The 25126-nt window shown below is 38.2% G+C and overlaps 1 protein-coding gene across 5 annotated transcripts in view; it reads right to left on the bottom strand.

Moving 5' to 3' along the window:
* The window catches only part of LOC137211211 (NEDD4-binding protein 2-like 2), a 61911-nt gene that overhangs the window by 9331 nt on the left and 27454 nt on the right, over positions 1-25126 (bottom strand). The window contains exon 8 of one of the 5 annotated variants that reach the window (XM_067713465.1): positions 22535-22596. The exons of the other annotated variants lie outside the window; for them this stretch is intronic. Within the exon in view, the coding sequence (XP_067569566.1) occupies positions 22535-22596 (62 nt within the window). The remainder of the gene's footprint in view (positions 1-22534; positions 22597-25126) is intronic. 5 annotated transcript variants of the gene reach the window in all.

The following is a 25126-nucleotide window of genomic DNA, read 5'->3' as shown; positions in this document are numbered from 1 at the left end:
CCATGCTCCGCAACAAGAGAGGCCGCAATAGTGAGAGGCCTGCGCACTGCGATGAAGAGTGGCCCCCACTTGCCACAACTAGAGAAAGCCCTCGCACAGAAACAAAGACCCAACACAGCAAAAATAAATAAATAAATTACTAAACTCCTACCCCCAACATCTTCTTTAAAAAAAAAAAAGAAAGAAAAGAAAATTGCCCCAGCCTCTGGCCTGGTTTATTCCATCCCATGCTGCTGGGCAATTTTCAATAGTCAGGACCCCTGAATACCTTGTTCTTTGTCAACTAATTGCTGCTGCCCTTGTTTATATATCCCTGGATATTGGTTTAGAAAGAACATTAAGGTTGTAAATCAACTACACTTCAAATAAAAATTAAATTTAAAAATTTTTTTAAAAAGAAGAACATTAAGAAACAGTAAATTACTGAGAAGCAGTTAAGATGGTATCTATAAAAAGGATATCGAGTAAAGAATGTCAACTTTGGCAGTAACTCTCCTTCATGGTCAGTTCTATCTGACTCCAATGAAAGGTCTAGTTGAAGTCTAAAGTGCAGTCACAGTTATAAAATGCATACTGCAGACTAGTCTGTCATCCTAAAAACAAACTCCACTCTCTTCACCCAAACATGAACCATCCTGTTGCAGGGAAAGGAGGAAAACAATAAGCTGAATTTGTTGTTGCTTTATTTGTTGGCCTAAATGGTAAAATACTAAGGACTTAAGACTCACTCCAGGACTGGTGACTCTGTGGACTTGAATGCACTTAATGTGCAGCCACTGTCCCTTTAAACAGCTCTCTAGTGCACAAGGAAGGAGAACTCTAATCTATGGAAATGGGGTTCCTAGATATGGTTCATCATGAAAGTGTTTATAGCTCCTTATGCCACCAGGAATTACAAGGTTCACAATGCTACTTTGAAAATTGGCTTTAAAAAAAAAAACTAGTGCACACTCACTATATGTTAAGATTATTTAATTGCTTTACATGTACTAACTTACCTAATCTTCACAATAACCATATGTGGTAAGGCAAATGCTAGTTCTACCCCCAACTCAAAAAGGCAACTGAAACAAAGAGAAGCTGAAGAATCTTCCCAACTACAGTCACAATATAAAGCAGCATGGAGGTTCTTCAAAAAATTAAAAATAGAACCACCATATGATCTTGCAATTCCACTTCTGGGGATATATGCAAAGGAAATAAAAACACTAACTCAAAAAGGTATCTGTACCCCATGTTCACAGCATTATTTGCAATAGCCAAAACATGGAAACAAGTGCCCATCAATGGATGAATGGATAAAGAAGTTGTGGTATATATATACAATGGACTATTATTCAGCCATATAAAATGAGGAAATTCTACCATTTGTGACAACATGGATGAAACTTTAAGGCATTATGGTATGTGAAATGAGTCAGACAGAGAAAGCCAAATACTGTATGATCTCACTTATATTTGGCATCTAAAACAAAATGAACAAAAAAACTCATAGAAAAAGAGATTATATATGTGGTTACCCGAGGCGGGGGTTGGGATAAGGGGGAATTGGAGGAATGTGGCCAAAAGGTACAAACTTACAGTTATTAGATAAATAAGTATTAGGGATTTAACGTATAACACAATGACTATAGTTAACACTGCTGTATGGTATTTAGGAAAGTTGTTAAGAGAGTAGATCCTAGGAGTTCTTACCACTGGAGAAAAACGTTTTTCTTTTATTTTTATTGTATCTATATGAATTGATGGATGTTAACTAAACCTATTGTGGTAATCATTTCACAATGTATGTAAATGAAACCATCATAGTGTATAGCTTAAATTTACACAGTGATATATGTCGATTATTTCTCAATAAAACTGGAAAAAAAGAAAAAAGAAGAATTTGCCCAGGGTCACATGGCTACTGGCACAATTCAGACCAAGACTGACTGGCTTTAGAGTCTATACTCTTTAACCATTATACAAAATTGCCTCTCAACTAAAAAGGAGAATTTTACACTTCCCTTCTTTTTCTTCCTCCTCTCATCTTCAAATTCCTCTTCCTCCTCTCATCTTCAAATTCTCACATGTGCACAAACACAGAGATGTTTATGCTGGCAAGAGTTGAGTCCTTTTGAGGGAAGCAGCTCTTGGGCCCTGACTCCTACTATCACTACCCTAATAGTGTCTTGAGACTTTTTTCTTTTTCTCTCTCTGCCTCTGTATGAAAGCAAACAAGGAATAACACCAGAAAGTGAGAGAAGGTAGTGTGGAACAGGACTCATCTCCCTAATTGAACTTTATGTCAAGGTTTTATATGACCAATGGGAAGGCCAGGGTAGGTGGCCTATTAACTTAGGCCAATGGACACAAGGGGCTCCTCCTGAAGTTAACTCATTTGTCAAGGGATAGAGGTAGTGAAGAGTGATCACATTCTGGATATATTTTGAAGGAAAGACAAGCAGGAATTGAAAACAAATTGGTTAGAGTATGAGAAAAAGATAATAATCAAGCATGAGTGCAAAGATTTTGGCCTGAACAATCAGAGGGATGAAGTAGCCATTTGCTGATACACAGAAGCCTGTACAAGGTAGGGGTTTGGAGAGAGCGCTGCTAAATCAATTGCCTCAAAGTTCAGCTCAGTGTCTTAACCAGTAAATTAATCTGTCCCTATAGCAGAATTTAGAAAGTAGAAAAGATGAGGGCTTCTCTAATACTCCTCAAGGGTTCCTATGTTTTTTAAATGGATTACAATCTGATAGCTACTTTGAGAAAGGACCTGCCAGTGATGAAAACTCATGATGCCTGCAGAGAATTTAACATGGATCATGAAAGAACGAGGTGGCTTAAAAAATAACTATTAGAATCTAGGAGATCACGCAATTTATTAAGGCAGTTTGCTAAAAGAGTTAATCAAAGAAGTCTTAAGGCTTGGAATTTCAATTACAAATACAATACAATGCCAAGAAGTATGAAAATCCGAAGACTAACTTTATAAGGAAGTGTGTCAGAGACTTTTTCTAGTTCTGCACCATGGAAGCTCTATATAGTGACCACACTTGTTCTAGTACTTGGAACAGGACTTCTGGAAAGAAAAAACAAAGCAATAACAGGGACTTGTGAAGCACTTGGGAGATAAGAGAAGTGATGGTGGTGATAACTTCTGTGAGAATGTATACATTGGATGTGCCTAATCAATAGATGTATTTATGTATTTATAAAGTGTGAAAGGCTCATCAAACCTATGTCTCACTCATGCTGATTCACTTAGGGGTGAATGGCACCATTAAAAGAGAAGAAGCATCACTAAATATAAGTTAGTCATGGAGAAGAAATCAGAAGAGATGGACGCATGGGCTGTAGCTTTAGAAAAGAAAGGAAGAAATAAGGAAAGAACGAATGGTAACATATCTCTGATTAATAAGATTTTGCTTTTTAGATAATGGTTTAGAATCCAAGCTCCTGGGTTCAGATGGAGTGCACTTTTTAAGAATTAGAAAGGTAGTGTTGCTAAGAGACAAGCTAACCTGACCAAGTGAACTGTGACCTGAAGACAAAGGTGAGAGAACATCCAGATAAAGCCAAAATTGACTGCTATGGAGAGAAAAAAAAAAAAAAAAAAAAAAAAAAAAATATATATATATATATATATATATATATATATATATAGTTATTGCTTAATGTTCTTCATCAGGAAAATAATTAAGGGAGCCAGAAACGTTATTTCTTATTGCAGAGGCCTATACACTAATTCATGAAGCATGGGCAATACATGAAGTAAAACTCAATTAAAATACACAGATTATAAAAGAGAGGTCTCACAGCTTTATGGAATGACTGTGGTTGAAATAATCCAGGCCTAGGTCCTCTTGGTTCAGTAATAAGCTAGTAGTGGGATCTTGGGCAAATCAGGTCTCCCTTCTGAAATGGAGATAACACTACGTTCTTGCAGAGTTGTAAAGATTAATATAGATGCCCTTAAATGACCTCCACCTAACCAATGACAAACTCTTTCCATCGCCTCTGTAGAATAGAATAACTAATGCCAATGACATACAAAATGCTTGCAGCTAGATGGCTGCTCCCTAGCACAACTACACATTTCTGCTCCCATTATTTAGGGCTGCATATTTACAAGCAGTCAGGTGAGTTTTTCCCAAGTCTGTTTATACTTATCATAATGGTACTATAATTTTATAGTTTGATTAAACATTATATCAATCAGTAGAATATGAGTACAAGAAAGAAAGTTTCTATAAAAATTAAATTGAAGTAAGTGACTCAATAAAGATAAAGTACTAAAAGACTGTTATCAAATTAGGTTTAGTCAGGATAACCATGAAGTTTACTTAAAAGTCATAAAAACCTATAAGATTTCTTTGGGTTCTCCAATTTTCAACAACAGAAACTAGAAATTCCTTAAACCTACACAGTATGGTCAATTAATCTACGACAAAAGAGGCAAGGATATACAATGGAGAAAAACAACAGTCTCTTCAATAAGTGGTGCTGGGAAAACCAGACAGCCACATGTAAAAGAATGAAATTAGAACACTCTCTAACACCACATACAAAAATAAATTCCAAATGGATTAAAGACCTAAATGTAAGACTGGAAACCATAAAACTCCTAAAGGAAAACATAGGCAGAACACTCTTTGACATAAATTGTAGCAATATGTTTTTGGATCTGTCTCCTAAAGCAAAGGAAATAAAAGCAAAAAGAAACAAATGGGATCTAATTAAACTTAAAAGCTTTTGCTCAGCAAAGGAAACTGTCAACAAAGCCGAAAGATAATACTCAATGGGAGAAAATATTTGCAAATGATATGACTGATAAGGGGTTAATATCCAACTTATATAAGCAGCTCATACAACTCAATATCAAGAAAAAAAAAAAAAACCCAAACAACTCGATTTAAAAATGGGCAGAAGAGTGCTTCCCTGGTGGCGCAGTGGTTGAGAGTCCGCCTGCCGATGCAGGGGACACGGGTTCGTGCCCCGGTCCGGGAAGATCCCACATGCCGCGGAGTGGCTGGGCCCGTGAGCCATGGCCGCTGAGCCTGCGTGTCTGGAGCCTGTGCTCCGCAACAGGAGAAGCCACAACAGTGAGAGGCCCGCAAACCGCAAAAAAAAAAAAAAAAAATGGGCAGAAGAACTGAATAGACATTTTTTCAAAGAGAACATGCAGATGGCCAACAGGCACCTGAAAAGAGGCTCAACATTGCTAATCATCAGGGAAATGCAAATCAAAACCACAATGATGTATCAACTCACACCTGTCAGAATGGCTACCATCAAAAAGAACACAAATAACCAATGATGGAAAGGATGTGGAAAAAAGGGAACTCCGGTACACTGTTGGTGGGAATGCAAATCGGTACAGCCACCATGGAAAACAGTATGAAGGTTTCTCAAAAAACTAAAACTAGAACTACCACATTATCCAGCAATTCCACTCCTGGGTATATATCCAAAAAAATAAAAACTCTGATTTGAAAAGATACATGCACTCCAATGTTTGTGGCAGCATTATTTACAATTGCCAAGATATGGAAGCAATCTAAATGTCCATCAACAGACGAATGGATAAAGAAAATGTGCCATACACACACACACACACACACACACACACACACACACACACACACACAATGGAATACTACTCAGCCATAAAAAAAATGAAATTTTGCCATTTGTAGCAACATGGATGGATTTGGAGGGTATCATGCTAAGTGAAGTAAGTCAGACAGAGAAAGACAAAACTGTATGATATCACTTACATGTGGAATCTAAAAAATAAAACAAACTAGTGAATATAACAAAAAGAAGCAGACTCAAGATATAGAGAACCAACTAAAAGTTACCAGTAGGGAGAGGGAAGGTGGAGTGGTTGAGTCCACCTGCCGATGCAGGGGACACGGGTTCGTGCCCCGGTCCGGGAAGATCCCACATGCCGTGGAGCGGCTAGGCCCGTGAGCCATGGCCGCTGAGCCTGCACGTCCAGAGCCTGTGCTCCGCAACGGGAGAGGCCACAATAGTGAGAGGCCCGTGTACCGCAAAAAACCAAACAAACAAAAATAAAAAATAAAAAAGACAATATTAACTTAGTAAAAAGGCAACCAACAGAAGAGAAAATATTTGCAAATCATATAACTGATAAAAGATTAATATCCAGAATATACAGAGAATTCCTAAAGCTCAACAACAAAGAAACAAAAAACAATTTGATTTAAAAAAAGAGCAAAGGCGCTATTTAAAATATCCAAGACATGGAAGCAACCAAAATGTCGATCAACAGATGAATGAATAAAGAAGATGTGGGGTGTGTGTGTGTGTGTGTGTGTGTGTGTGTGTGTATACACACAATGGAATATTAGTCATAAAAGAGTGAAACAGTGCCATTTGGAGCAATATGGATGGACCTAGAGATTACCATTATTGAGTCAAGTCAGTCAGAGAAAGACATCATATGATATCACTTATAAGTGGAATCTAAAAATATCATACAAATGAACTTATTTACAAGACAGAAATTGACTCACAGACATAGAAAACAAACTTATGGTTACCAAATGGAAAGGGCAGGGATAAATTAGGAATTTGGGATTAACAGATACATACCACTGTATACAAAATAGGTAAACAACAAGAACCTACTGTATAACACAGGGAGCTATATTTAATATCTTTTTTTTTTTTTTTTTTTTGCGGTACACAGGCCTCTCACTGCTGTAGCCTCTCCCGTTGCGGAGCACAGGCTCTGGATGCGCAGGCTCAGCGGCCATGGATCACAGGCCTAACCGCTCCGCGGCATGTGGGATCCTCCCGGACCGGGGCACGAACCCGCGTCCCCTGCATCGGCAGGCGGACCCCCAACCACTGTGCCACCAGCGAAGCCCCTGGCTGTGAGATTTTTGACTTTAAAGCAAAATGACCTATTGATTCAATGCAATAAAATGACATTATTTTATTCACAGGTTAACCATTAAAACATTTAATGAAAATATATGGCTTGGGACTCCCCTGGTGGTCCAATGGTTAAGACTCCATGCTTCTACTGCACGGGGCACAGGTTCAATCCCTGGTTGGGGAACTAAGATCCCACATCCAGCATGCCACAATGTGGCCAAAAAAAAAATTAAATTATATTTTAAAAAGAAAATATATGGCTTGCTTTCTTTACTTCCTTTGTTCCTACTTTCATACTGTTTTTATTTTGCTTGTTTGCTTTTGAAAGTGGTAAACACAATTATTATTCTTGTCAAGTAAGATTAAGGTCATTTTTTTTCATCCACAAAAGAAAAGATGAAGAAAAGTTCTCAAAGTAAAGGAACAACTGCTGGAAAGGAAAGCAAACTAGATTTTAAAAGATGTTCAGAACTTCTCACAAAGAAAAGACCAGGCCCAAACGGCTTCAATGGGCTTCTTTAAATGTTCTATCAACTACATAAGGAAGAAAAAACACCAACTCTTCAAAAAAACAGAAGAAGAAAGAACACAACCCAGCTCATTCTATAAGGCTGGCACCACTCTGATGCCGAAAGCAAATGAAGACATCACAAGATAAGAAAACTACCGACCAATACAACTTATGGATATAGATGCAAAAAACTAAAAACAAAACAAAACATAAACTAACAAACTGAATCCAGCAACATATAAAAAGGATTATACATCATGACGAAGTGGGATGTATCCCAGGAATGCAAGGTTGGTTTAACATCCAAAAATCAACTAGTGTAATACACCGTATCAATAGGATAAAGTACAAAGACCACAGGATCATCTCAATTGATACAGATAAAGCATTTGACAAAATCCAACATTCTTTTGTAACAGAAACACTTAACAATCAGGAACAGAAGGAAACATCCTGAACTTGATATTGGATATCTATGAAAAACCACAGCTAACACCATACTTACTGGTGAAAGACTGAATGTTTCACCCTAAAATCAGAAAAAAGACAGGATGTCTGTTCTCACCATACCTATTTAACATTGTACTAGAGGCACTAGCCAGCACAATCTGGCAAGAAAATGAAATAAAGAGGACACAGATTGGAAAGAAAGAAGTAAAACTATCTCTATTTGCAGATATGATTGTATATATAGAAAATCCTAAGGAATTTAAGGAAAATCCTAAAAAACAAATAAACTACCTCAGCAATGTTTCAAGGTATGAGGTCAATATACAAAAATCAATTGTATTTCTATACATTAGCAGTGTACACTCTGAAAATTAACAAAATTCCATTTACAATATCATCAAAAAGAATTAAATATTTAGGAATAAATTTAACAAAAGCAGCACAAGACTTGTACTCTGAAGACTACAAAACATTACTGAAAGAAATTAAAGAAGACTAAATAAATGGAAATACATCCTATGTTCATGGATCAGAAAATACAGTATTGTTAAGATGGCAATACTCCCCAAACTGATCTACAGATTCAATGCAGTCCTTGTCAAAGTCTCACCAGCCTTTTTTGCAGAAATTGGAAAACTGATCCTAAAATTAATATAGAAATTCCAGGGACCCAGGATAGCCTTAACAATCCTGAAAAAGAACAAAACCGGAGGACTCATACGCCCTAATTTCAAAATCTGCTATAAAGCTATAGCAATCAAGGCTGTGTAGTGTTGGCATAAAGATAAACACAGAGGTCAATGGAACAGAATTGAGGGTTCAGAAATAAACCCTTATATCTATGGCCAATTTATTTTTGATAAGTAGTTCAATGGGGAAAGAGGAGTCTTTTCAACAAATGGTGGACAATTGGATATCCATACACAAAAGAATCAAGTTGCACCTTACCTCACACCATAAACAAAATTTAACTCAAAATAAATCAAAGATCTAAATATAAGAGCTAAAACCATAAAAATTCTATTAGAAAATATAGGTGTAAATCTTCATTATCTTGAACTAAGCAGTGAATTTTTAGAGAACACCAAAATCACAAGCAACCAAATAGAAAAGTATACAAACTGAACTTAATTAAAATTAAAAAGTTTTGTGCTTCAAATGATATCATCAAGAAAGTGAAAAAAAGACAATCCACAGAATGGGAGAAAATATTTGGAAATTATATATCTGATAAGAAATTTGTACCCAGAATACATAAATAACTCTTACAACTCAATAATATAAAGACAAATCCAAATTTTAAAATGGGCACAGGATCAGAATAGACCTTTCTCCAAAGAAGATACGAAAATGACCAATAAGCACATGAAAAGATGCTCAATCTCATTAGACATCAAGGAAATGCAAAATCAAAACCACAGTGAAATACCATTTTACACCCAGTAGGAGGCCTATAATACAAAAAAGGGACAATAACAGGTGTGGGTAATAACGTGGAGAAATTGGAACTCAAGAAAATGTCTAAATTATGTACCCCATCTGCAGTGACAAAAGTATGTTTTAAGGACTTCCCTGGTGGTGCAGCAGTTAAGCATCCACCTGCCAATGCAGGGGACACAGGTTCGAGCCCTGGTCTGGGAAGATCCCACATAACCACGGAGCAACTAACCCCATGCACCACAACTACTGAAACTTGTGCACCTAGAGCCCATGCTCTGCAACAAAGAGAAGCCGCTGCAGTACGAAGCCCATGCACCACAACAAAGAGTAGCCCCCCTCGCCGCAACTAGAGAAAGCCTGCACACAGCAACGAAGACCCAACGCAGCCAAAAATAAATAAATTTATAAAAAAATTTGAATATAAACCTTTTTTATATCCAATCAGTAATTACAGTTACAACTAAAGTTAATGTAAGTCATTATTTTAATTAAAAATTTAAAAGTAAAAGATAAAATATTCAGATAATAAATTTGAATTAATACAGTAGGAAATATCATTCAGGAAAATAAGATTGAGGTTGTAAAAATGCTCACAACATATTGAAGTGAAAAAAAAAACAAACCTGAAATAGAAAACAGCAATAATGGCTCATATTTCCTATACACTTGCTATGGGGGCAGATATTTGTTAAGTCATACATATATAAAATCTCATTTAATCCTTACTAAAAACAACTTACGATCTGTTAAATTGTCCCCATTTAATAAATAAATAAACTGAGGCTTAGAAACTTGCCCAGTTCTCATAATTAAAAATATGTGAAGTTAGACTTAAACTCAAGTTTCTCGGATTCCAAAGCTTATGTTTTCAACCATTATGCTATACAGCTGTCAAAATTGTAAATCTCAGAATAATAGAGGTCTGATGTATTTGTATATTTACGTTTTAAAATATGCACATATATAGACTTAAAAACACAGGAATATGCAAAATATTAATGGTGGTGAACTATGGGGGTTGATTCCTTTGTGATTTTCTGTGTGTCCAGAATTTCCTACACTGAAGGTGTACTATTTTTTAATAGAAAAAATAAATAAATAAATAAAGGCTTTCTTCAGTAAACAAATTAGGCAAAACAAAGAAAAAATACATATAAATGTGTTTTCCCAACATTTAAGCTTCACTCTAGAATAATAAATACACTTATGGATTTACTGAACATTAGCTTTGATTAATGAACATATACTTAACCCCCCCACACACACAAAAAAGCCTGTGTGCAAATTCAGTTCTAGCTAGTAAGACTCAGCAATTATTGTTAACACCCACTTTCTAAAAAAAGCTTTTGTATTATCTGGTGACTTCTCTACATTTTCAACAGTCATGAACAAGAATAATTCCAATTCAAACTACAGTATAGCGTATTGCATTAATTTTCCTATTTCTATCATGTGAGCTCTCAAGATTGCACTTTGAAATAATAACGCTTTAAATTTATTACTGCCAATAATAACTGCAAGTTCTCAAAATTAAAATCTAGTTTATTCTTAAGTATATTGATTTCATTATGCCCACCCTTAGTCAAATTTTTTAAAAATGTATAGAGGTAAAGCAGCATATATTTTAAGATATATTAGATAAAAATCACCCTTTTCCTGAAAGTTAACTTCCCCAAGGGAAGTAGTTCATTTCCAAATCTTCTAACACGTTTTCAAGTAAATTCTCATTACTGCAAAGAGATTGCTTCAAATACAAAAAAGCCTTTTTATTTTCCCTTGACAAGATCACACTGCTGTGTGCATAAAATCCATGATTAAAAAGGCAAATGAGTTCAATATTCTAACACATTAACTCCAATTCTATCAATTACATTTCTTCTCTCTATTACAAGTCTAATTTAATTGCCGAGATTTGGACAACTCTAATTCTTTTTTTCTTTTTCAATTCTAATTCTTTTTTAAAAATACTTGCAGTTCATTTTCACTGCTAAGAAACAATAATTTACACTAACAGCATTACTTCACAAATACCCACTATTCACTAAGAAAAATATTTGGCTAAATATAATTTATTTGTTATGTGGTCATATAATTAACACTAAAATACTTTGGCTTGGATTTTATGTTGTTCCAAAATTCTCTTAATAGCTGTTTAAACCAAAATTAGGAAAACTAAGGCGCTTAGATGGCACTTCTCAGGTAAGGCCTATCCTGCCCCCTATATTTAAAATTGCAACCATGCCTCCCTCTGCACCCTCAACACATGCACCCTTACCCTGAGCCAGGCACTACTTATTCTCTTTCTCTCCTTAGCACTTATCACCAGCTAACATACCGTATGATTGACTTGTCTTTGACTTCTTGTGAAGTTTTGTCCATTTTGCTCCCAGCTTATCCCCCAGTACCTAGAACAGTGCCTGTGACTTAGAGGTGCTGTTGAGTGAGTAATTTTACCACTAGGTTAACGGTGGAAGCTGTTGCTTTTCTCTGAGTCACATATTCGTGACTTAGACAATTTGTGGGAAATGCAATGTTTAATTCTGTAACTAGAGTAAATCCTCATTTTTCACCCTGCTTAGAGCAGGAAAACACTTTCTCCAGTGGCCTCAACTGCGACATATTAATGCTTCCATGGTTGAAGAAAAGCCTGTGTCCCTAAGACAGTGGCTCAGAACCTGAAAATACAAAACAAACCCAGGAAGAGAGAATTATAGGTCTGGAATTTTGCAGGGAAAAGGGTCAGGGTGCTGCTTTTTCTTTTTGATATTCTTTGAGTCTCAAATGACTCTTCTTACTCAGTTATTAATCATAAATCATATCAACATTCTTCCTCATTGTGCTTACTATACATGCTTTACATGTATTACCTTATTTAATCTTCATAACAACCCTATGAGATAGATAATATTAACAACCCCAATTTACAGATAGAGACACTGAGATTTAAGTATTTTCCCCAAACATCTGGTGGGTGGCAGAGGTCTCTAGCATTTAAAGTTTGCATTCTTAAACACTATGCAATACTGCTCCCCCCACTCATCATGACAAATTACATGGTCATGAATTACAAGAATTCATAGATCCCAACATCACTATTATTACCTGACTAATTCTGCTCATGTTATCCTAAGCACAGACCAAATATAAAAAGGGGAGACAATTTCTGTGGATATGGAATAATTTCTAGTAATTTGAAATTATTAACAATTTCTCTTGACTGACTAGTCATGTCAAAGTAATTTCAGGCTACAAAGCAGCTAAGCCAATAATCAACAGGGAAAAAGTAAAACTAACAAACAAAACCCCCAGAAGTTAACAACAATAACAACAAAAAAACTGCATAAAGTGTCATTAACCTACTAGAAGTCCTTCCTAATTGAAATGGTCATTCATTATGGAATTTGCATACATGGAAAAAAGAAATATTACTTTGTAAAAGAAGTCTTTTCACATATCCCCCCAAAAGGTCTACCTCTGACAGATTTGAAAAGCAATGAATTAAATACTAAAACAAAATGACTTTCTGAAAACTACAGGAAAAGAGAAATGTATTATGAAGTGTGTTTAATTTTACTTCTTGTCCTAAGCCTGAAATGAGATTTGTGATATCAAGGCACAATCTCATATGTACATTATGCCTACTGCCTTATTTAGCACTTTCAAAAGATGTTACTTTAAACTCCCAAAACACAAAGATAAATTTTCAAAAATTATTTTTCCTACATGTATTCTATAATTGTTTAAGCTCAACATGTCTGTTTTCTTATCAGAAATTAATATGATTAAAGTAAGAACTCATTAGTATACTATGCTCGAAAACGAAGCTAACACCCTTTCAAATCACAAACTTAGGGGGCTTCCCTGGTGGCACAGTGGTTAAGAATCCGCCTGCCAATGCAGGGGACACGGGTTCGAGCCCTGGTCCAGGAAGATCCCACATGCCGCGGAGCAACTAAGCCCACGTGCCACAACTACTGACCCTGTGCTCTAGAGCCCATGAGCCACAACTACTGGGCCCACGTGCCACAACTACTGAAGACCATGTGCCTAGAGCCCATGCTCTGCAACGAGAAGCCACCGCAATGAGAACCCTGCAGGCACCGCAACGAACTGTAGCCCCTGCTTGCCGAAATTAGAGAAAGCCCGAGCGCAGCACTGAAGACCCAATGCAGCCAAAAATAAATAAATTTTTTTTTTAAATCACAAACTTACACCTACTTAGTGAATCCCATTAGTAGCAGGCACTATTAAGAAAGCCCTGGGGCTTCCCTGGTGGCACAGTGGTTGAGAATCTGCCTGCTAATGCAGGGGACACGGGTTCGAGCCCTGGTCTGGGAGGATCCCACATGCCGCGGAGCAACTAGGCCCGTGAGCCACAACTACTGAGCCTGCGCGTCTGGAGCCTGTGCTCCGCAACAAGAGAGGCCGCGATAGTGAGAGGCCCGCGCACTGCGATGAAGAGTGGCCCCCACTTGCCACAACTAGAGAAAGCCCTCGCACAGAAACGAAGACCCAACACAGCAAAAATAAATTAATTAATAAACTCCTACCCCCAACATCATCTTAAAAAAAAAAAAAGAGAGCCCTAATCTGCTACAACTTTCCAAGTTAACATGCTTAACACATTTAAAAGTCACAGCTGATGGGAAAGTTTCCATCCTAACTGTGTACATTTCTGTATCATCTGGAATATGCACCACTTAGGTAATTAAAAACTAAATAAAAAATATTTTAAAGGAAAAAAAAGTTGAATAGGCTCTAGAGATCTGCTGTACAACGTCATGCCTATATATAATACTGTATTGTACACTTGAAAATCTGTTAAGAGGGTAGATCTCCTGTTAAATGTTCTTACCACAATAAAATACTTTAAAAAATAAAAAATAAATTAAAAAGTCACAGCTGTTGTTTTAAAACGAATACAGTAACTACATTCAAAAATCTTTTCAAACATGAAATTAAGAAAAAAGTATCATGCCCTCTAAGAATTAAAAAACTTTCCAAAACGGGTTGGTCTCATAAGTACAAATTTAAAATTTAATACATTTAAAATTGTGGATTTATTTTTAAGCCCATCATTTATGCAAATAGAAAGCACTGACAGAAAGCAACAAAATGTGTGCATTTTTGTAGCCCTAATTTTCTAGCAAAAACCATACACAACTTAGCCATTTGACAGACATCAATAATTCCATTCACTGGAAAATGGTTGATGCCCCTAGATGTTTTTAACAAACTTCTGCCTTCCACATGTTGTCACTGTAAATAAGTTACCATTACTATACTGATCTATAGTTACACCTTAAATGACTTAAAATGTGTAGGAGCTACTCTTTTAAACTACCCCACTGTAGTAAAGCTTTTCAAGTTCTTTTACCTGCACTTTATAGTGTTTCTGTATCCTCAAATGTCTTCAGGCTATCAGATCTATATTACTCTCTCTAGGACTGCCCCAACTTTACTACCACCTGCTACTGCTAAAATATCTGTGGTAGGGAAACAATTAAAATAGCCTCATTTGGGTTTTGTACAAAAAAAAAAAAATGTAAATTGCCTCAGAAACAGACTTTTGAAAGGTACTGCATAAGGACTTGGTGTGTGTAGAGAGCATGTGACATCTACGTTAGCAAATCAGGAAACCCTTTCTTAAATCTTTTGAGATTTTAGCCATGTTCCAACATTCATGAAGAAATGACTACTGAATGAGTGAACTGTTCCTGTATTTGTGTTTGGAGTGAAAAAGCATCTGGCACAAAATCTGGAACACAGTAGAGCCTCAATTAATGTAAATATGTATCATGTGTATGTACGTGTGCATGTGTGTGTTTCACAGACACAAAAGGAGCCGGAAGGATGCATACAAAGCTGTCTAAGTAGATTACGAAGGGCATTAGGAATAAAAAGGACTGTGACTGTTGTTTCACCTCCTGTATGAATTTTAGGTCAGGCTTGAATTATTTAATGTATAATTTATATCCAAGTTTGTGTATCCAAAAAAACAGTGCAAGCACAACAGATCATTTCCACACTGTGTACTTTGGATGACTGTCCTCATTGCATACCTGTCAGTCACATGTGACTGAGTTCTTTCTTACTGAACAGCTCAGAAGGAGCAGCTCCCACCTGTGAAAGCTGTACAGCATACTAACCACTGCTTTTTCCTCCTTCATGTCAATAGCTCAGTAGCATGGTTTCAAGTCATGCTTCAGAGTACACCGATAAATCTTTTACTTTCCTGCCTGCAGTTGTCCCTTGTTTCATGACATACTATCGCTTAAGAGGACCCTGGCATATATGGTGCCAGTGGAGTTGCAGACTGTACAACCTTTGTGATTGGCTGGCTGCATTCCTGTACCTCACCAATGACTTTATTTTTTCCATTTAGTATTATGTTCCAAAGGAGAAACTGTCTAAAAAGTTGAATCTGTAAGTGAGTTCAAGTCTACGGCCATAAAGGTCAGACAATGCCACTCTTCTGTAGACTTCTGGATTTTTTTTAAGAGATGATTGACTTCCAGGCAGCATACAGCTTGACTTCTTTGATTCAGTTTTCACTTCTCTATCCTGTGCATCACTGTGTTGCGCATGTAGGACTGGGTTAACTTTAGGGTGCGTAAAAGTGAGGAAAACCTTACCTATGTACAGTACATTCATGTTTTAAATTGGTACATGACCTGGGTCTTACTTAGGCTTTTATTATCAGCCAATATCCCTATAATCATTCAACAAAATAGTTTACAAAGAACTCAGATGCCAAGCATTGCTGAGTTCGGTAAGTGCCCCATCCCTACCCCCAAATTACAGCAAAGTCTCTTGTCAAGGTTTCTTATTAAAATGTTAAACGTAGTCAAGCAAGTCCTAAAACTGAGCCTATCTTCAATGATGCTTTATGCTGTTTTTGATATATAAATTCAGTAGGAAACCAACTTTCATATAACCGCCTTAGAATCTCTGTGAATTTTTCTGGGTAGCCAATTTGCAACTGCCAAGGATTCACTTACTGATAAACTACTGAAACATTACAAGCTAATATTAGTCACCATAAATACTTACTGGGATGATTTTTGGTAAAGGAAAGAAATGACTGAAAACCAGGAGTGCTGGATGCTAGTTCTAGTTTTTCCACTGAATTTAGGTGGTAAGTTATTTCACCTCCTAGGACCTTAATTTCCTCTTTCATAAAATGTGAGATTTGAGCTAGATGTCCTATAAATCCCTTTTAGCCCTAACAACCCATTTTTTAAAACATGTTAAATATTCTGCCAAAAATATGTATAATGTTTGTTATTTTTTGCAGAATCCACAGTATGCCATAAATAGCATCTCATTAATATTCACAGTATTCATGAGAAAACAAAGAGACATTTATCTTTATATGTAATATCTGAGTCATGAACTGGGACAGCAACTTGTAATGGGTCACAAAACTGTAGTATGAGGAATTTCCCTGGTAGTCCAGTGGTTAAGACTCTGTGCTTCCACTGGAGGGTGCGAGGGGGGTTCGATCCTTGGTCGGGGAACTGAGATCCCACATGCCTTGGGGTTCAGTCAAAACAAAACAAAACTGTAGTATGAAAACAATGATTCTAATTTCTTGATAGTGACTGTAGTATTCTATTCACTACACTATCTTTGTAGCTGTTTTGTTATACTTAGAAGCAATGTGTTTTAACCCTTCTCACACCCAATCAGCCATCTCTAATGTACTCAAACCTACCCTGCTCAATTTCTTACTGCTTGAAGTCTCCACAGCATTCTCCTTCTCCTTTAATCCTACCAGAATAATTATCAGTGATACTTTCTCATCTGTTTCCGACATACATATCTTAGATTTCCAGGTACAGTATTTGTCTCATTTTCTGCATAATTTCTATTAATTTTCTATATAAATGTCAACTACATACAGAAAGATGTGTCACACCATCTCTACATTCATCAATATAAAGGCTTGGAGCTTGTACCTTTATACATATACATACCCAACACTTCAAAGTATTAAGTAGTTGAAAAGGATGCCAGAGATTCTATGTACTGTGTGCTATGATGGTTTTGGAATTTTCCTCTCTCTGTGGCTTTTCTCACATTCCCTTCTAGGACTCCCAAGCTCTTCAGCCTTGGAAACAATGAATGAAATTGGTCTTCCAAGTTCTCCAAAGACGTTGGCTTGAACACTCCTTCTGCATTTTTCCACTCCTGGCTTCCTTGAGAAGAATATCCTGCCTTAGCTGTGGTCTATCACTAACCTGTCTGACCAGAACCTCAACCAAATCTATTTGCTCTCACCTCCCCGCACAAATTTTCAGGCTTGTCCCTAAAATGGGCAGCCACAGAGACACATCTACCACTAATTCAACGTGTACAAGTGAGACGCCACACTCTACTCCTTGTATCCAGGAAAGTAGGGGTGCAAATTCTAGTCTCCAACCAATGCCAGCAAATAGCAGAGCTGAGAAAAGTGCTACTGACCTAATACTTGGTACTCTTGTTTCAGTCTGAGACTTTACCTATCCCAGAGGAGAATTAAAGGAAAACTGGAGAAACCGTACAATTTTCTTATACTTGTAAAGATTGCCATGAGTCTCAGACCTCAAAGTGCTGAAGTAATCAGTCAGTGTGCTTCTGTGGCCACACACAGTTTGTTAAAATACTTAAATTCTTCTGCGTCATTTAGCATACAGTATCCTGAGCTCCCTCCTAATTCATAGTCCAACCCCTTCGCCAGACCCTCCCTGCCACCTCCCACTGACCATCAAGTAACAGGTTAAGGACTTGGCACCCAAAAGGACCCATAGGTTTCCTCTCTAGCATAGTAACCAGTCTCAATTATGACTGGTTGGTGCATATGTAATTAACTCCCCCCAAATCGTGCCTTTTGAACACTGCCATTGGCTCTCTTCAGGGACTCCCAAGGGCTAGCCTGTGCTTTGCCTGCCTTTCCTACCCCTGGGAAACTCAAATGGGTCTTGACAAGGAACAGACCGCCATTAGCCACCTCAGCAATCAGCCAGCCAGCTCCTGTTCCTTCATGTCCCCTCTGCCAGAGCTGGCCTGGAACACAGTGGCAGATGAGTTATCAGTAGTAGTGGCAATGACACCCCAGCAAGCAAACACCTGGTGGGGCCCTTCTGAGCCCTTGACCAAAAGGCTGCGACCACTCACCATCGATTCCCCAGAGTTGCCCTCATCTGGTTACTTGTGGGAACTGCAGCTACCGCAGGGTTTTGACTGAGACAGCTAGGAAGACAGCAAATGTGCCAGCTAGCTGACTGGCCCACCACAACAACCATTACATAATTTGCACATTACCCCTGCAAAAAGGCCTATGCAACCAGGCTACCTCTGCTTTTTGCCCACCCTTCTGACATATCTGAGACTCAGCCCTGGTGAGGAAGACAAAGACACTTGTTGACTGTGCCAAGGGGTGGGTCTGACATGCCACTAAATTCCTCAAATTCTGACTGCACATTCAAGAGCCGTTCTGCAATGACCTCTCATCTCAGAGTGTATTCCAAGGACAACAACTCTTGAATTTATCAGCTACCTTAAGAATATGGGTTCTAACCTGATAGTGACTTCTCACTCTTCTTGCCCAAGACTTGGACAGGCCAGCCCAACTTAAAGTAGGCAGGGTTAAGTAAGGGTGTGGTGAGGAGTCCATACAAATTGAAGTGGACTTGTGCTTATTACAGACAAACAAGCCCTTTTTTAATCAAGAAAAAAAAAAAAGCTTGACTAAATAACATACTTGGTGATCTTACATCCCTGTCAGATGGGTGTATTGACTTCCAGAGTGCAGGTCAGGTCTTCCACAATACAGAAAGAAAAATGCAACATGAGTTTAGGAGAACCCCTATTTTTCCCTGATAAATGCTGGTGCTTTTAGTAGGGGAACAAAAAGAAAAACAGCAAAACAAGGAAAACTGGCTCTATCAGAACAAGGGTAGCTTCATGCACTAACGGTGCAGAAGGTCTAACCATTCCACTCATCTTTCATTTTAGTCAATTCAGAGAGGCTCCCTTGATCCAAAGTTTTTAGTTTCTTACAACCTATATATTGGACAGCTAAAACGACCCAGCCGATTCTGTCACATGATCTGGAAAACCAAGCAGTAACAAAGCTCACTCTACCCTGAGAGATGTTCCACCTAATCTTTGTAACCTTCTGGTCACCACTGAAACTAAAACAAATAATCAAATTCTATAAATCAAGAGATGGTTAAACATAAGCTACACTTGACCAACACCAGGGTCACTCCAGACTGACTCCCAAAGAGCAGAATGCTGGGGGGAGAAACGGAGGAGACTACACTAGAGTGGACAGGGGCGCTTACCAGTAGAGTAAGCCCCACCAGTAAGCTTTACGCCTCTGCCTAACTGTTGTCCAGTTAGGCAACCTTAGGTCACTATTCAACAAACACCACAAAATGTTTGATGGCCTTCCAACTAACTGATAAGATGTCCAAAGATGTTTCCTTCTATTACTACTCTCATTGTCAAGACTGTTCCATTCCAAACAATGCTACTCAAAAGTATTACCCATACTGATTCCAGTCCATGAGTGGTTTGCAACCAGTCTGCAACAGAGTACAGAAACGAAGTAACTTTTATAGGAATCTGAGAATAATTTTTATATCTGTTGAATTAAATTATAAAATATTTGACTTACATTAAACTTTTTCTAGTAATTCACTTTTTTATTATATGTTACTAAAGTATCAGACTGCAGCGCACTGGAAAATTTTTAAAAACTCATCTTTCACCACAAACAGTTTGAAAAACACCTATTAAAACAAATATAACTACGTCATACTTCTGCTAAAATCTCTTCGGGGATCCCCATTCTCTGCAAGATAAAGTCTTAGTTCATTAACATTGTGTTTTCAGAGTCTCCTGGGCCCTTCTCTAGAGTAGAGCTTTCTAACTAGTGTGCTTGGCAACGCCTCGAACAGGTGACAGATTAAGACTACTGAATGGAGCCTGTGGCAGGTGGAGTTCCCGAGCCCCAGGACCAGAAGCCTTGGGAAGAGTAGCCTGGTCCATTTACTCCAGCAAATTCTACAGATTCTGTTTTCTGTGTGTGTCATAATGTGGACAAGATTGAAAAGTGCTGGTGTCTGGAGTTATCTCCCATTACACTATACACCAAATTTTATGCTCCTCCAACAATGAAAAGCCTGCTTTCCCACCCACATCCAAATTTGTATTTCCATCCCAGACCTCTCCCATGAACTCTGAACACACTACATATTCTACATCTCCATTCAGATATCCAGAATGCACCTTTAACTTAACATGTCCAAAACTAAACACCTGTTTTCCCTTCTAAATGTGCTCCTCCTACATTATATCTTAGTAAACTGTAACTCCATCATCTTTCTCTCTCATACTCATTATTTGATCTATTCAGCAAATCCTGCCAGCTCTAGCTTCAACAATTCTCACTACCTCTACCTTTATCCCCTGGTTGAGGTCACAATCACCTCTCACTTGGATTATTCCAAGAGTCATCTAATTAGTCCCTGCTTCCATTCTTGTCCTCTAAAGTGATTCTCAAGACAGCAGTCAGAACTGACTGTGCATCTTAAAACCCAAGTCAGATCATGTCATCCCTTGCTCAAAACTCTCCAACAGCTTCCCATCTCAAGCAGAGTAAAGGTCTATATTCCTTCAATAATTTACAAGGCCCATATTATCTGGTTCCTTCTTTCTCTTTGACTCTCTCTTCTCTCTGCCCTTTGCTCACTTAGCTCCAGGCAAATGGACATCCTACTATTCCTTAACCACACCAAGCACAGGATCCTTGGTCTGGAATGCTCCATCCTCACTTCTCTTTGCTAATTCACTCTCTCACTTTCTTCAAGTCTCTGCTCAAATGTTAACCTTATCAGTTAGGCCTTTATTGATCACTTCAAGTAAAGTGGTACCCATTCCACTAAGCCCCACCCTCCCTGCCCCATTTATGCTGCTTAAATTTGTCCATAGCACTTATCATCTGACTGACTAGATACCTGTTTATTGATTTAGTCTGCTTCCCTACCCTGATGCCAGGAGGGCAGAGGTTTTTTGTTTTACACACTGATCTATCTCTATCACCTAAAACAATGCCTGGCACATAGTAAGCACTCATGAAACACTGCTGAATGAATATATACATGCATGAATAAATCCATTACTGTTTCCTTCCTCTGGGACTTTGACCATTCAGTTACTACTGCCTACAGGTCTTTTCCCCATACTATTTCTCCCCTACTAAATCCCACTTTTCCCTGAACCTCGTCCTCCACATTTCACTTACTGACTACCAATCTAGTAAATGAACTGTGGAAAAGTAACGCCACTGCTACACATTCATGCAGAAAACAGTTTACTGCCCCTTCTCACTACTGGTTCACATTTCTCAACCACATTCCTCCAATCAGAAAACACCACTCCATTCCTAGTAACTACAGCTTACACCTGCTATTTTCTCACTGCACTGAGTACTTCTATTATGTATCTGTGTAGATTGTCCCAAGAGTCAAGATACATCTGATGTCCTTAGGAAGAACATAAATCATTCTGATATACACTAGGCAAGACAATTCAGAGAGAAAGCCCTATTTATTTTCCATGCTTTCCATTTTCTCATGACTGCCAAATGCTAGAAGACTTCTTCATCAATACTATCAAGCCTCAATTCCAATTTATACCCATCAGGTATTTCACACTATTCTTGGCCTCCAAGAACTCCAGTCCTCTACTTTATACTTTGGCCAAGTCCTGACAACCTAAGATAAAGAGCCATAGTAAATTGTGGGAATTTTCCCAAGCCTACTCTCTCCCCTCCCAATCCCGACCTCCCGCCTCCACCTCTACACCTTTCAAGAACAATCAAGATAAAACTTTTGTTCAAGGTATGAAAGGCAAACAGGAAGCTTTTAGTACAATATTGTACCTTAAAATCGGTCCATCCCCCACCAAGAAATGATACAGTGTAACAACCAGTAAAGCAAGCCTCTAGTATTTCCATACCACTCATGGCAATGGCCTAGTAACATCCCTGTATGTACCCAACCTTATTTACTCAGTTCCATTTCAGATCCTGGCCCCTGACTCTTTTTGTCTCCCAGTTTACTATGTTTTTCTTTTATATTTGTGGACTGAATATATTGTGTCCTCAGCAGAATCTCTGGTGTTTTCTGAGACTTTTAGTTAAGACCTACTATGGCTCTTTTTAACCGCCCTGGGCAAGATGCTCACCTGAATTTCTGTCCTGGAGACCTACTATGTGCTCTGTGCCTTCAGCAGGTCTAATGCAGCTCCTGTAAGGGGAGAATTCATATGACCAAACACCATTTCTTGAACCTTCCACATTACTTCCACACCACAGCAGTTTATCAACACCTTACTTAGAAAGTCTCAACAGCCAACTATTTAACCAATTAAAACCTGATTAGCTGCTTTTTCTTCTTATTTCCTTTCTCCATTGACTGCTAGCTATACTGCCTCCAGAGAACCTCATTCTTCTATAGTTGTTTTTAAATATAATAATTTCTTCTACGTCACTGTAAGAGTAAAAAATAATCTAAGAAGTGATTCAAGAAGAATGTTATGTTATTAAAAATTCAGAATACTATCACTTAAAATAATAAACAGGGCTTCCCTGGTGGCGCAGTGGTTATGAATCCGCCTGTCAATGCAGGGTACATGGGTTCGGGCCCTGGTCCGGGAAGATCCCACATGCCCCAGAGCAAATAAGCCCGTGCACCACAACTACTGAGCCTGCGTTCTAGAGCCCGCGAGCCACAACTACTGAAGCCCGTGCACCTAGAGCCTGTGCTCTGCAACGAGAAGCCACCGCAATGAGGAGCCCGCGCACCGCAAAGAACAGTAGCCCCTGCTTGCCGCAACTAGAGAAAGCCTGCGCGCAGCAACGAAGACCCAATACAGCCAAAATTAAATAAAAATAAATTTATTAAAATAAAATAATAAACAGATGAGACACTAGTAATTATACTTTAAAATATTACAAACTACTTCTCTGACCCTCCACCATACGCCTTCTTCCCCTTTTTCTACTGAATCTTGTTGATAACTCTGTTACTTCCCTAACTACTATAAAAATAGAAAGCTGACATCCACTTAAACTGATGTTCCCATCTTGAATGACTCATTTCATAGAAGCCTAGGGTGCAATTAACTAACAGTGTCACATAACTACAGGTAAGCTGATATCATACTGTCACGTGAACATTACATAGAAGTCATGATGAAAAACAAGAGGAAAAATGTTTTTGTGAAAACCAAGAGTGGTGGGGAAAGGCTCCTTACTTTTATTACACCTGACGTTAAAACAAAAAAAAATGTTTTTTCTTTTAAAGAAATGGGTTCGTGTGGTCTGCTCTGTGAAACTAATCATACCAAATTTGTCAGTAAAAATGAGAATATCAAATTGACCTGATCATACCAACAGCCCATACCACTCAGGTGAAAAAACAGTGCCAGTATTCATAACAAAAAAGCACATGCATTATCACGAATTGTTTTGAGGTATTACACAGCTTAATTCCTCACTGCTTATGCTAATAAGGAATATGAGTATCTTTGATAAATTTAATAACCAAAAAATCAAGCTTTATCCTTCTAGATCTCTCCTAGCATTTCTAACTAGTATAAAAATCAACCAGTTGGTGTTTCCTTCTCTGCCCATCCCTAGTGTATAAAGAGGTGAAATCATCAAAAGGCAGACAAAATAACAGAATTTCAAGGCCAGCACATGAGTTGCTTCAGCTGAAATTCTAACCTACTCAGCTCACTTAATCCATCCAATAACCCTGTTATAGATTGAGAAGGTATTCTCATTTAATTACAGGGAAAAGTTTCAGAAAATTAAGTGACTTGCCCAAGTTGCAAGAACTACAACTTTTCTTCAAATTCTGGAATTTAAAATTCCGTGCTCTAGGGACTTCCCTGGTGGCGCAGTGGATAAGACTCTGCACTCCAATGCAGGGGGCCCGGGTTTGATCCCTGGTCAGGGAACTAGATCCCACATGCATGCCATAACTAAGAGTTCGTGTGCCACAACTAAGGAGCCCACCTTCTGGAACCAAGACCTGGCGCAACCCAAAAATAATAATAATAAAAATAAAATAACACTCTGTGCTCTACTAAAAGTGGTTTCTGCTCTTCATGACAATCTGAGGTACCTCAAAGGTATAGTCTGAAACATGGAACTCGGTTGCGCTGTGAACAACTCACAGTGTCAGGCGACCCACTATACATTTCTTAATGAAACACATTCCATTTTCAGAAAGCTTTGAATTAAATTAAAAATTAAGAACCACTGATCCAGTCAAATGCCCTCATTTTACACATAAAGGAACTGCAGAAGAGAGAAGGAAATGGCTCACAAGTCCCTCTCAACTAGCTAGTATAATAGCTGCGTATTAGTTTCCTAGGGCTGTGACAAAGTACAGACGGGGTGGCTTAAACAAGTTTATTTTCTCACAATTCTAGAAGTCTGAGGTCAAGGTGTCTGCAGCGTTGGTTTCTTCTAAGGCATCTCTCCTTGGCTGGTAGATGGTCTTCTTCCGCCAGTGTCTTCATAGGTCTTCCCTTTGTGTATGTCTGTGTCCTAATCTTCTCTTCTTATAAGGACACCAGTCATATTGGATTAGAGCCCATCCATATGATCTTAATTACCTCGTTAAAGGTGTCATCAAATACAGTTACATTCTGAGGTACTGAGGGTTAGGACCTCAACATACAAATTTTGAGGAGACATAATTCAGCCCATTAACACTCCACTCTCCTGCGCCCCCCAATTAATGTCCTTCTTACATGCAAAATACA

Source organism: Pseudorca crassidens, chromosome 18 (assembly GCF_039906515.1).
Source record: "Pseudorca crassidens isolate mPseCra1 chromosome 18, mPseCra1.hap1, whole genome shotgun sequence".
Classification (NCBI taxonomy): Eukaryota; Metazoa; Chordata; class Mammalia; order Artiodactyla; family Delphinidae; genus Pseudorca; species Pseudorca crassidens.
The sequence above is the reverse complement of the archived record's forward strand: the minus strand, read 5'-3'. Positions and strand labels throughout refer to the sequence as shown.